General features: G+C 43.6%; 1 protein-coding gene across 1 annotated transcript in view; it reads left to right on the plus strand.

Annotated features, from left to right (window-relative positions):
* Window positions 1-14,938, plus strand: part of PLCB2 (phospholipase C beta 2) — a 232,847-nt gene that overhangs the window by 153,964 nt on the left and 63,945 nt on the right. The window contains exons 4-8 of the mRNA XM_088460803.1: window positions 2,195-2,335; window positions 4,856-4,935; window positions 6,989-7,042; window positions 10,620-10,695; window positions 11,892-11,992. Of these exons, the coding sequence (XP_088316929.1) occupies window positions 2,195-2,335; window positions 4,856-4,935; window positions 6,989-7,042; window positions 10,620-10,695; window positions 11,892-11,992 (452 nt within the window). The remainder of the gene's footprint in view (window positions 1-2,194; window positions 2,336-4,855; window positions 4,936-6,988; window positions 7,043-10,619; window positions 10,696-11,891; window positions 11,993-14,938) is intronic.

A 14,938-nucleotide genomic window follows, 5' to 3' on the forward strand; every position in this document is an offset into this window, starting at 1 on the left:
GCAGACTGGGGAATTAACTCCCATAACTAAATTAGACTGCAGTTACAGTATAAGACTTAGGGCCTGATTCATCATGGATCGCAACTGCAGCAGTTTACGCAGATCAGACAATGGTGCGTTCTGCGTGTGCACTGGCCAGTATTGTGATCACACTGCGATCACAAACGCAGATACAAAGCCATCGCAGATAGGAGTGGTTGGAGAAATGCAGGCGTGCCTGTCTGTTTGAACGCCGTTCCCTGGACTTGCATAAATTAGCATCTGCGATGGCATAACAATAACCTATGCGCCTAGACACAATGTCATGTGAACTAAGCCTGCAGCGGTAAGAAACAAAGGGGAAAACATGCAACCCCACACAAATAGAGAAAGGAAAAAGAAGAATACCGCGCTGGCAGAAAAAGTAGTGGAGTAAAAATATAAATATTTAATGACCAATATAAAAAAATGTACAGTGTACACATGGATACCAAAATTAGGTATATGAATAATTATAAATACAGTAATTTAAATCAATAAATATGCATAAACATTGAGAATAAAAATTAAAATTAAAAGCAACAATAATAATATTGGAACATGAAAATAATAAATAGATAAATCAATATGAATGTTTTTAAGAATCAACAGTGTGCTGTATTCCAGAGAGTAAAATAATAATCCAGAGACTAGCGTAGTCAGTTGAAACAAATGGGAACAGTTGCCACAATTTGTAGATGATATTTGTGAAATGGCAACAATGAGTTCACCGTACTAAAACGTAGTATCCAATGAAAGTCCCAATATGCAAGATTACGTGGAGCTTATAAAGAAATAGGCATGTGCCGTTGTACCTCAAAGTGGTTATGTAATTCCCCGTCGGGTGCCACAGAAGTGGGTCAGCGGAATATGCAGAAGTAGTGCAGAGCGGCATGTAGATCCCAAGCCACTGGTAGTAATCCGGCAACGATGGCTCTCTGCCTGGCTCACACGTGCAGGAAGCCGCCCAGATAGGAAGGTGCTGGGGAGGTGTTGTTGAGCTAGGATGAGATGGCATACACAGCTTGAAAACGCACTGCGTGCGACGAGAGTTGCCATTTCTGAGACATGGCAGACCTGCTGTAATTCTGCGTGAGGGGCCGATGTTGCTCGATGTTACCAATGTTTTCCCAGGATTGCAAGGTTTTATGGATGTGAGAAAGCAGTAGTGGCGTCTCGATGTCGAATGAGCAGTTGCAAACATTAGCATATTTTCACAGCAGAACTGCGTGCGTAATCGCAGCTGCATTCGCAATAGCCATCCGTAGTGAATCAAGGGCCTGATTCAGACCCACTCGCGCGCGGCTGTCCGCTCGCAAGTGGGTCGATGGTCTGCACTGAGCATGCACACGACGGAGGGAGCTCCATCTTGCGCATGCGCCAGACGCGACGAGCGAAGGACTTTCCTTCGCTCGTTGTGTCTGATCAAAGGAGGCGTGCTGTCGATGTTGATTGACAGCACGCCCCCTTTGGTGGGCGTGCCGGGGGCGTGCCGGGGGCGTGCCTCCCTGACGGGGGCGTTCCCAAGGGAACGCCTCCCATCAGAAGCCGGCCCACTGACATCACTAGTGATGTCAGTGGGAGTGATTTTGGCTCTGATAGAGCCAAAATCACTCCGGGCCTTGCGGTTGAAAACCTCAACCGCAGGCTCTGGCTCGCAGTTTCGATGGTCGCGATGGTCACGACCATCGCGGCCATCAAACTGCACGCTCGTATAGGCTGTGGGTGGTGACCCACAGCTATACGAGCGTCCAGGAGGACGCTCCATAGTTATGGAGGACGGCCCTCATTCAGAGCGTGCGCTCTGCTCAGAGCGTACGGCTCTGAATGAGGGCCCAAGCCCTCAGTTCAGTACTCAGTATTGTGGAAGGTAAGACCCTGACTGGGATCTCACACAGGGGCCTTTACAGTTGTTGTAGATTTGTGCTGTATCTGACACTACAGCCCACTTGCAGTTGGACTAGTGATTAGCTGGAGAGTCCTGGAACACTTGAACATCCAAATTCAGCCATCTCTGTATGTTATCACCTGTTACTGCCTGGTATTTCTTGGTTTGGCTAATGACAAGCATTCTACTGGCCTAATAACTCCCAATACATGCATAAACTCTGCATAATTACCTTGTATCACGATCTTCTTATCTCTGACTAATGCTCCTATCTGACTTTTTGTTTAGAGCCAGAAATTACGAGAAGTTTTTAACTTGGACTTCCCTGAAAACAACTTCCTTGCCAAAACTCTATGTATTGTCACCGGGCCGGATATGGTGGATCTTACCTTCCATAACTTTGTATCCTACAAGGAGAACGTGGGCAAGGTACTGCATACACAAGCTTGTTACTATTATTACACTATCAGCTATACATCGTGTGGTGGTTACAGAGGAGAATGAGTGGTGCATCAGAACAGTGATAACAAATGTAAAATAAAAGTGACGTGGGCTGTTTACTGTCTGCTCTATGATTCTACAGTAACTCTTTGGGAGTTCTCACTTACATCCTTGTGCACAGCAATGTTAAGTGGTATTCCCTGACAGGGTTGGGTATTGGGTCCCAGCGGTCGGTATGCCGGCAGTCAGAATACCAACAGCAAAGTCAGGACAGTCAGAATACCGACAGCAATAGGTAAGTATCCTAACCTACACCATAACCCTAACCCTCCTTCCCCCTGCAGTCTAACTTTGAAGCAGCCTAACTCTAACTCTTTCCTCCTGCAGCCTAACCCTAACCCTCCTCCCTGCAGCCTAACCCTCCCCCTAGTGCCTAACCCTATCCCTCCCCCTAGTGCCTAACCCTACCCCACCCCCTAGTGCCTAACCCTAACCCTCCCCCTAGTGGCTAACCTTAACCCTCCCCCTAGTGCCTAACCCTCCCCCTAGTGGCTAACCTTAATCCTCCCCCTAGTGCCTAACCCTGCCCCTAGTGGCTAACCCTAATCCTTCCCCTAGTGCCTAACCCTAACGCTCCCCCTAGTGCCTAACCCTCCCCCTAGTGGCTAACCCTAAACCTCCTCCTAACCCTAATACTTACCGTTGAGAGGTCAGCCGTTGGGATTCTGGAGCCAGGATTACGTCTGCTGTCGGGATTCCGGCGCCAGTATTCTGACCGCCGGCATCCTGACCGCTGGGATGCCGACTACATCCTCCCTGACAGGTCGTCCACTCTACTGAAATGTAGCTGTGGTTCCATCCATGTCATTTATCTGTGCTGTGAGTAACATCCCTTTTAGATGGACACAATCAACAAAGTGTTATTTTTAATTTGAATGTGTTTTTTTCTCAACCAAGATAAACCAGAGCAGATGAGTTCCCACTTTAGAAAATTAAATGTTCTCAGGATAAAATGCAGAAATGATAATTTACAGCTGGTTCACAGCTGGGAACTTTCTGCAGTAAACATCCCAATCATGAGATTCTTTATAGTACTTAATAATCTATTAGGCTTGAATTTGAATGTATAAAATGACACACTGGTTAAATTAAAAGGTATTTCACTTCTGAACTAGCAGCATGGAAAGCCGCAACATGGATGTACAGTGATAATGGGAACCAGCCTGGGATGAATAAATAAATACATAAATGAAAACTAGGCCAGTGCTGAAAGCTCATCCCAGCCTCCCTTTACCAGTCGGATGTTGGGGCTAATACGTTAGATAGTATAAAATAGTACTTCTGTGTGTGGCACTACTGGTCCCAGCAATAAAATGTATCAGAATGAAATATGTAAGAAAAAACATATTTTAATACTAGCTGTTGCCCGTGGCTTCGCCCATGATGAAATTGCTTCTGCCAGACTGCATCTCCAGGGGGATGTCATACGGCTTGAGTCTCACTTGATTCCGTGCCGTACGCCTATCATTTGCAGCTTCTATTGCGGCTGAATGGGCATAACTGGGTGGTTATGGGACATTTGCTTGTAAGCTAAGTTGAGTGAGGGTATGTAGACACAATTACAGACTATAGGCCTAAGTCAAAGGTATACGTAATGCCGATGTTTATGCAGTATGTGTGAAGTTACCATTGTGACTCGCAGTGAGGATTTATTGGTAAAGTGATTGACAGGCAGGGAACGAGTTTGTGGGCGGCATCGGGAGGTGGAGAATGTAAAGACCGAATCGCAGACATGTCACAACCATTTCAAGGAGTGTCTCAGCCTGTGACTGTGATCCTGTGTGCAGAAAAATGGCTCCAGCGTCTCGGCTATTCTTAGTAACCAGTTATCCGAAAATATGTGACCGATGCTGCATCTTTGTACGCAGTTGTTTGGATTTGCAAAGCCGTCCGGTGGGCGTCCCATTACAAATCCTAACGTCTGTAACATTTGCATATTTTTGCACAGACACTGCATCCAAATTTCGCAGCAGTGGTGTCATTAGCCTACATCTCTGAGTCAGGACCTATGCTGAATTGTGCCTACACAGAGATCCATCTGATTTCAGACGCATCTCTTGCACCAAGTATAGGGCTGCATGTGCTCGCTGATAATGATGGAGGCTATTGGAACATGTGGTTTCATAGGGGGCGTTGCAGTCACAGCTCAGTATACCGGTGAATATCCACTTTTAGTTCCTAGCATGCAACTCTGAATTGGGCCCCTAGATTTCCCTATACAGGTGTAAGGGATGCAAGCAGACCTTAAGTTGTGCTCTAAATTTCATGTTGTTCTACAGCAGATGCACAGCAAAACAAAGTGTCATTTTATACTTCCTATTGTGACATCCAACTCTAAATGAGGCCATAGGAGTGTAAAACCATAGACATGTAATTGGAAAGTAGCACAAAGAATATACAGAGAGTAACAGAGGGTTTACCTTAATGTAACTGGTATATTGTTTACAGGCCTGGGCTACTGATATCATGACAGTTGTCAGAAATCCCCTGCTATACAACGCTTCCCGTTACTCCTTCTATGAGAAAATGTAAGTACTGTAAATTACTTAATGATTATAAGGAAAATAAATAAATAGCAGTTTATACATTTTTATACAATCTCATCATTTGAAAAACATGTCAGTGCACTTCTGCCTGACCCCATCATTCATCATCATCATCGTTTTGCTGGGGCTTTTAGTTTTTGTGACTATTATGCTGCACATCTAATCACACTCTCTGTGATATACTGCAACCCTCATCTTGCCCAAAGTCAAAGGATCTGAATATATGATTAACGCCAATCATGAGTTTAACAAATTTTCATTATACAGATATGTATATACCTATGGGTAAATGTACTAAGAACCGTGTCTGGCACAGATTGCATTCCTGTGCGAGTTTCCCCTGATTTTGCAACGCCATAGAAACCAATCGCTGATTGGCTAATACCCCTTTCACATCGGAAATGCCAGGACGCACCCGGGATTTTACATGCATCAATCGCGGGTGCGACCCGGCTGAGACCCCTTTCAGACTGGCAGCCCGACCCGGCAATAATGCCGTGTCAATGACATCACCGCCATCACTGCTGAGCCGGCACTAGGAGATACGATCACCTCCAAGCGCTGACTCTTCCTATGCAGTGATCGGAACCCGTGTCGCCTCGACCCAGGTTACCCGTTCACACTGCACTGCGAGCAGGATTGAACCCATGTTCAACCCTGCTCGTTACCCGAGTTGAAATGCTGGATCGCTGAACCCGGGTTATTTCAACTGGGCCCTTTCACACTGCAAAGTAACCCGGTTGGCTGCTCATTCATGTGCACTAACCCTGGTTATTTGCTGGCAGTGTGAAAGGGGTATGAGAGGTGTGACTCCTAGCCAATCAGTGCTAAGGCGCACAAAACCTTGTGGGTTCTGTTCTCCAGGGAAGAGCTGTACATACACTTTGTACATACAGCGTTTCTGTGGGATCAGGATTGCTGCTTGATATTTTGCCAACCCCCTGGATGTCTACCTAGAGAAAGGGACCGACCAGCACCATGGACTAGGTAAGTATGTAATGTGAGTGTGTAATAAAGGGTTACCATATTCACTGTCTACATATTTTTTTATAATATATTTTTTTCACAGTGCGGGTAAAGGTGTTGTTCTCCAAGTGCCTCATGCCAGGGTTGTCTTTCTGGGGACCTATAGTCCCACTTTAAAGAACAATATTAATGACTATCTTTCACCCATTAACCATGCACCCACCTCCACCAGGGGTGCAGAGAATTACCCTGAGTACCCTCTGGAGAGGGGACCACTTTCCGAGGAATCTCGGACTGAATAATACTTTGGTAAGGGGTACCCCATGATGCGTTTCCCTCTGCTATGGCATTACCTCCCTCCTGGTTGAGCGCGATGCTGGTTACTAGCAATATGGGGGAACCCCATTTTTCCAGTACTAGAATGTGCTCCAAGGTTCAGGTCTGGTTATGTTTTTGGGGAGGGGAACCCCAACATTGATTTTTTTCTATTTTTTAACACTTAATTTTAATTTATTGTTTTTTTTTAACTTGCAGTATCCATCGGTTTTGAACTAAAAGATCAAAACCGACGACATTTACAGCTACAGAAACTGACTGACATCGTCATCAGATTTCATCTGAAGCTGACACCCCTGATGGATGATAGTCTTTTTTTGACTGCAACACGACGGCGATGTCCGTCGATAGCCCAAACCAACTGTTAGTAAATTTACACATCAGACTCATTTGCACATAGATATGCAGTGTCCCATATCAATTAATGAGCGCAGTCTTCTGAAGTGGTTTGTCACATCCGATTGCAACTAAGTCACACTTTCAGACAATAAAGATGCAAAAAAGTCGCTTGACACAAGCTGAGTCGCACTGGACATGGCGCACCAAGAAGGACTGTTTGCCACGACTGCAGCAATAATATATGAGGACATATCTGTATTTTGCAATAAATATACTGTTTACATTTCAGCTTCTACTTTCCATACAGATCTTGACATTCATCAAAAACATATTTAATTATAAATTGTTCATATCTTTTGTTTGTTTTGATTTCTCTCTTTTCCTCTTTTCTTAGACATGTGAAGCTTACACTTCAACTAAATGCAGAGGGAAAGATTCCTGTACGCAAGTAAGTAATAAATAGCCAAGGTTAAACAGACACTTGTTGTTTGTTTTCATAGATGGAGCATATGGGAAAGATTTCTGGGCTGCACAACCTGACTATATATATGATGGGAGGTGCTACCTGATGAGACTAATTGCAGACACAGAAACAGACAAATCTCAGGTGCACAACTCCAAATTATTAATGATATATATATATAAATGCAATAAAATTTTGCAATCAATAGAGGTTTTTAGCATAATCATGGCCAAGCTTATGGGCCTACCCACCAATATCCAGGTAACCTCTTTCGGGTAGGTCCCTAACATACCAAGGTTCAAATCCAGAGCGCAGGACCCCCCAAAAAATGCCCCAGCCAAGCTGCCCCAGGGCACCAGCATAGTAAGAAAAGTGCAGTGTAAAGAGATAGTTAAGAGCAGCTACAGCTGCATATAAGGAATGAAAATAAAAAAGTGAAGTACATATATATTAAACACACAGTGAAGGGTTAAAATGTGTTATAATGGAAAAAGTGTTATAATGCGGTGCCCTGAGACAAACCAGCCAATGCAATCCAGGGGGACCCACGCCCCAAAAATGAACCAAAATTGCACTACAGTATATAACTTTTAGGACTTACCTAGAAGTTTAAAAGCATGTAGTATGGTAATGTATATGCACACTGTATTAGACACAATTCTAGGTAAGTCCTAAAAGTTATATACTGTAGTGCAATTTTGGTTCATTTTTGGGGCGTGGGTCCCCCTGGATTGCATTGGCTGGTTTGTCTCAGGGCACCGCATTATAACACTTTTTCCATTATAACACATTTTAACCCTTCACTGTGTGTTTAATATATATGTACTTCACCTTTTTTATTTTCATTCCTTATATGCAGCTACAGCTGGTCCTAACTATCTCTTTACACTGCACTTTTCTTACTATGCTGGTGCCCTGGGGCAGCTTGGCTGGGGCATTTTTTGGGGGGTCCTGCGCTCTGGATTTGAACCTTGGTATGTTAGGGACCTACCCGAAAGAGGTTACCTGGATATGGTGGGTAGGCCCATAAGCTTGGCCATGATTATGCTAAAAACCTCTATTGATTGCAAAATTTTATTGCATTTATATATATATATCATTAATAATTTGGAGTTGTGCACCTGAGATTTGTCTGTTTCTGTGTTTGTTTTCATAGATGCAAAGTCTGCTGATGGCAGGCTAACATACAGTTAGTATATTATTATTATCATTGAACTTTAAGGCGCCGGACAATGGGGTAAATAGAACATAAATGCGAATGACCAGACAAGACTGCGCTAATTAAAAAACACACTACTGGACTGTGAGATGGCAGAAGTACAACGGTCAGGGCTCCTTATGTTCAAAAATTAATAATTTAATCACATTCGATATAATTGACAACACATCACCTTCATTTAAAAATAACAATGTAACTAGCAATATCCGCGGTTATATGGATATCTCAATATTAGTGACCTAATAAGGTACTTTGTAAGGCCTTCTGGAACCGATACATATATGACTCTATTAGGCTGGTGTTTAATCCATAAGAGAATGAGTCCAAAGTCAAGTGGAAATCCTTGTGGAATGGAATGTACAGACGAAGCCTACAGTTCCTTTTAGGACAGGGATAACGAGCTGACACAAAGTCTTATCTCAAATCCTGTATATTTACCATGCTTGGGTGCGTTTATATTATCCGGAGTTGAATAAGCTGCTTTCTGAGCCGGGATATGCTGCACCGGCAGTCTCTCCCTCAGCCCAGTGGGATTAGAGTAGCGACTTGTCTATCTTCTCCATTTAAGTCCAGAAAGTGTTCCAGTACTCCAGTACACTTGACACACTTGGGGGTGCCGACATTCCGGGGTCCCCTGACGCATTTCACCCCTTCACATAGAGGCTTTTTCAAAGAGAAACTTACACATAATGGACATACAAGTTAGACAAAATAAGGCATACTTTATAACACAGTGTAGGGAGGGCCCTGCTTGTGAGAGACCTTGTTATCCAGAGGGTAAAGAGAACTGCTGAGATAATAGAAGTAATTGCATCTGTGAATCACAATTGGGACAGCTGTGAGGGTGCACTAGTGTGGGTGTATAGGTGAGAATAGAGTAGGTGTGAGGGTGCATTAGTGTGGGTGTATAGGTGAGAGTAGGTCTGAGGGTGCACTAGTGTGGGTGAATAGGTGAGAGTAGGTGTGAGGGTGCACTAGTGTGGGTGTATAGGTGAGAGTAGGTGTGAGGGTGCACTAGTGTGGGTGTATAGGTGAGAGTAGGTGTGAGGGTGCACTAGTGTGGGTGAATAGGTGAGAGTAGGTGTGAGGGTGCACTAGTGTGGGTGTATAGGTGAGAATAGAGTAGGTGTGAGGGTGCACTAGTGTGGGTGAATAGGTGAGAGTAGGTGTGAGGGTGCACTAGTGTGGGTGTATAGGTGAGAATAGAGTAGGTGTGAGGGTGCATTAGTGTGGGTGTATAGGTGAGGGTAGAGTAGGTGTGAGGGTGCATTAGTGTGGGTAGTACAGGTGAAAGTTGGGTACATGTGAGGGAACAATAGTCTTGGTAGTATAGATGTGATTGTGCACTTGTGTGGGTAGTATAGGTTTGAGTTGGGAAGGTGTCAGGGAGCACTAGTGTTTGTAGTATAGGTTTGTGAGTATGGTAGGTGTGAGTGTGCACTAGTGTGGGTAGTATGGGTGGAAGTAGGATAGGTGTTAGGGCGCACTAGTGTGGGTAGTATAGGTGTAAGTAGGGTAGGTGCAGGGTGCAGTAGTGTGAGTCGTATAAGTGTGAGTAGGGTAGGTGTGAGGCCGCACTACTGTGGCTGGTATAGGTATGAGTCTGCAATAGTGTGAGCAGTATAGGTTAGAGAAGAATAAGTGTGATCGAGCACTAGTGTGGGTAGTATGGTCTGAGTATTGACATTCAGGCCATGCCAGCATTCACGTGTCGACATTCTGAATGTTGAACTCGTATACCACACCCATTCAATCTGCATGTTGATATTGATTAGGGTTAATTTTCTAAGACCATGAAAGTGTTTGTAAAAAATCGGTCTAGTAATATTGTCAGTAGGTTATATCGCGTAAACCATTACAAAAACACTATAATGGCACTTATTTATATGGTAAAATACTACACCTCTCATGCAGAAAGTTGTCATTCCACTCATTACTAACTGTAGAAACCTATCATCCTAAATGCAGTGTAACCATGGCATATACAATTTACAGGTTCTAGTAATAAGGTTACTAGTATCACAAAGTTTAATTGTGGTCTACCATTAAATTATTATGAAACATCCCACCAGCCTATTCATTTATTAGTTATCTGGTATATGATGGAAAGGTACAGTACTGTGTAGATAACCTGATAATATACAGTAACTGCCATGATGTGAGCTTGTCACCTAGTAATCACAATTTTATTTCCACGCGCAGCAAACTGTGCCTGGTTATTGTGTATTTACTGCAACCTTGGTGAGTTAGTGACCCATCGCTGAGCTAACAGAGGTTTTGTTTACTACAGTGTATTGTAGACCTCGCTACCTTCAAATCATGTTTTTTTTTCTTCTTGCACAGTATTTTCCAGCTGTTTCCTGCAGACAGGAAGAGAGTGGAACAAGCTTTAAATGCTTGTCATCTATCGAAGGGGAAAGTGAGTTCCATGCCTTCAGAGTCTTTGGGGTCAATTTACTACAGGTCGATTTTAATTGATTAAACTCATCCCAACCGCCGGAATCGTAACTACATCAATTTGTTTATTAGCATAAAGTAGCAAATCAAGCTTCCGCAGCTGCCTGCTCCTACAGCCACAGATCTAGATGAACCAATTGGTCTTTATTTACTGTCAGTAGTATGTTTATGTGTCATTACTAAATATTGCCTTTTACTTAAATATGAAATAACTTAAGGAGCATACACACCAGACGATATGCTCCCTGAGCGATATCGCCTAGTGTGTCCCTGGCAGGGTGTACTCACTGTCATTCATGACATTGAGCACACCCGCTGAACGATATCATTAACAATATCATTCAGCGCCGGGCTCTCTCCCCCATTCCCCAACATGCAGCAACCTGACAATATCGTCAGGTTGGCCTGCATGTTTGCCCGATGAACGATAAAGACCAGAGCCATAACTAAACTTTTTGGTGCCATGTGCCAGAAAGAGCACTGGTGCCACCCTTCCCCCCCATTTTTTAAATAGGGACATTAGATAGTGCACCTGAAAAGGGCCATGGCCTCATGGGGAAGGGCCAGGGAAGATACACGAGAGGCCAGTAGATATTTTGGATAAAACAAAAGTAAGCTACAAGTGAGAATGATGATAAACAGGAAAAGTGACAGCGCCCAAACAGCGCTCCCTGCCCTGCGGTGCCCTGTGCCATGGCACTGGTCGCACTGCCTTAGTTATGGCCATGATAAAGACGAACGAATTGTGGGAATGCGCATCATTGGTCATTCGTCGTTACCGTTCATCGTTTAGGTGAAAAAATGGACGATAAAGTGAACGATAACGATATCGTTATCGCTCAGTCGTCCACTTTAATCGCCCAGTGTGTACGCACCGTTACAGTTTGCTTTGTTTAATCCTATATGGTTCTCTTCTGTAGCAGTCATCAGCGGCAACTCAGTTGTGGCAATGGAATGCAGGCACCTCGTACTTACATGGCACATGCTCCCTCACACCCATAGAGGAGTGCAAGAAAATGTGCAAGGTCGCGGTACTGTATTTCTCAGGGCTGTCACATTGCCAATAACTGAATACACTGCCCTGCTGCAAGGACCAAAGCTCTAGTGGTATTCATTTATATAATTATACTGTGATTTCAGCCTTTGTTTTATCTTCAGAATGATGCCATCAACCCTGAGGATTTTCCCGAGTCTGTCTACAGAACCTTCCTTATGCAGCTCTGTCCGCGGCCAGAGATAGATGAAATCTTCACCTCCTAGTGAGTCCTACAGGTTACTGAGATCTGTGTATTGCACAACTCTACAGCTAATAATCACTATTCATATACACACTACGCAAACCATTTGTAATCTCTTCAAATGTCTTCACCAAACAAACTTAAATAAGGAAAAAAAAACAACTCAAAAGTGTAATAAGTTCAATACGTCACACACCCAATGTGAAAATATGTAGATATGTAGATGTAAACTAATAGGAGGATTCTTGAAAGTGTAAAGTGTTTCCTAATATTTAAAAAAAAAAGGTACACTACAGTCATTAATGGCCAAATGAAATACACAGACATATACCATGAAATCCGATGGTCACCACCATATATGGGCAAACTAGCATAAATTAAAATTATATAACATGCTGGAAATGAGACTTTGGCCACACCTATCAGAGTACCAATGTAATATAATGCACAGCAGTCCTGCATACAAATCAGTCCCAGGTTCAGCCTATTGAAGCAGCGCTGAATACATGATCCTCCATAGTTGTTGCTGGCATCCTCATTAGCCTCTCCTGCTTCTACTCCTGAATCAGACCACAGACAGAGACGTATGGCACTTGTGCTTCATTACATATATATACACTGTGAATTTCATAAACAACCATCTTAAGGGACTCTGTGATGAATACAGTAAAGCATCTATATACGGGCTGCTTTACTTCCTACCAAACCTACAACTTCCATCTCTGGGAGTCGTTGCACTTAGCAGATATTAATCTATTTATTGTTACATACAAGGCAGACACTTCCCCTCAGCTATTTCATTTAGTTGTTGTGACATAACTGCAACACAAAGTGTAATATTATAGTGCAAGAGAGGAATATAGCATTTGACAGAAATACAGATCCCTTAGGCTAGGGTGGCAATAAGTGCCCCCCCCCAATTGTAGGTGAGACATTAAAAAAAGGACCAGCATTTTTTAATTATACTGCTATAATGGGAGGCATGGTGGCACAGTGATTAGCGGTGTTGCCTAACAGCACTTTGGCCATTACTTCAAGTCCAATCTTGTTTTTCTTAGTTTAATAAATTAGTGAAGAATTATATGGGCTTTGGTACTTAAGCCGGGTACACACCTATACAATCGTCGGGCCGTTCCTTCGATATTGAGAGAAGATTGTATAGGTGTGTGCACTGTCCCGATGCAGGAGCGTTAGCCGATGACGCTTCTGCAATGGCCGGGATCAGGTGGTCGAATCTCATGTGCTGTGTAATATATATTGTGCAGATATACAGTATAACTATATATGTACAATGTGTACACGGCTCACAGGCAGCTGACAGGGGTCACACTGGGGAAACACTGCACAGCTGGTCGGTAGAGTTTTACCCCATCAGCCGCTGATTGTACAGGTGTGTACCCAGCATTAGCTGGTTTAGGTGTTTAGACTGTAAAGTATACCTAAGCCTATTACTACATTAAGCCGTCTCTTATCTGTAAAAGTAACCAATCTGTGTGTGACTGAGGGCCTGATTCAGAGCCGCTCATAAGCGGCCGCTCGTTCGCTCCGAGCGATGTTTGCCAAACTGCGCATGCGTACGGATCGTAATACGCATGCGCGAACCAGTCAGTGCGGTCGAAATTCATGTGCTTGCAAACTAGCGAATGCCTGATAATTTGAGTGACAGGAGGAGGCGTATGTGGGTGGTAACAGCGGAAGGTGCTTGAAAACGGGGAGTGGAGATCCGAACGCAGGCATGCTTAAAGGTCAAAACGGGCTTTTTATGGGTGTGCATAATTAATACAGCAGCGTCATTGACCACGTCACTGGGTTATTTTATAGCCAGAACTGCTCGCAAAATTGTGGTAGCAAAAACCAACCACAAGAATAGCGAGCAGTTCATACGCTGGTCGATGTACTCGATTAATCTAATAAATAGCAGACATGACGTAAGATGCGAGCGGCCACGGGGCGTAGGTTTCCAAAAAACGACCGCAAGTTTTGTTCGCTCGTTCAGGCATAGAGGTGTGAACAAACCGCAAAGAGCGAATTGTTCATTTGAATAGCCACCCCTATTTTCTGAACGAGCGAGCGCAAATAGCGTCCAGGCCCTTAGTCTCCATCTGTACACAAAGTGCTCTGATGCCGCGGCCATGGCTTTTTCTCATGCCAAGCTCCATCTGTGACTTTCTACATATATAAAACCAATCCTGTGCAGCTAATGTCGCAGTCCGGCATCTCTTTTACACTGAGTGGTGTTTCGCTGCAGCCTAGTCACACCAGGCATCTTGCCCTTGCAGTATGGTGTATAGATGCAGGTGTATGAGTACACATCTGTACTATGCAATATCATACAGGCGTTTGTTAAGTTGTCGACATTGTGACTGTTGGACAAGCATACTAAGCCCATATTATACAATTATAAAATATAGAGTACATGCGGAAAGTATTCACAGTGCCTCACTTTTTCCACATTTTGTTATGTTACAGCCTTATTCCAAAATGGAATAAATTAATTTTCGTCCTCAAAATTCTACACACAATACCCCATAATGACAACATGCAAAAAGTTTTTTTGAGATTTTTGCAAATTTAATTTAAAAACAAAACTAACAAATCACATGTACATAAGTATTTACAGCCTTTGCCATGAAGCTCAAAATTGAGCTCAGGTGCATCCTGTTTCCACTGATCATCCTTGAGATGTTCCTACAGCTTAATTGGAGTCCACCTGTGGTAAATTCAGTTGATTGGACATGATTTTGAAAGGCATACACCTGTCTATATAAGGTCCCACACTTGACAGTACATGTCAGAGCACAAACCAAGCATGAAGTCCAAGGAATTGTCTGTAGACCTCCGAGACAGGATTGTCTCGAGGCACAAATCTGGGGAAGGGTACAGAAAATATCTGCACCTTTGAAGGTCCCAATGAGCACATTGGCCTCCATCATCCGTAAATGGAAGAAGTTCGGTACCACCAGGACT

The sequence above is a fragment of the Taudactylus pleione genome, unplaced genomic scaffold, assembly GCF_031769625.1.
Source record: "Taudactylus pleione unplaced genomic scaffold, aTauple2 ptg000985l, whole genome shotgun sequence".
Taxonomy (NCBI): Eukaryota; Metazoa; Chordata; class Amphibia; order Anura; family Myobatrachidae; genus Taudactylus; species Taudactylus pleione.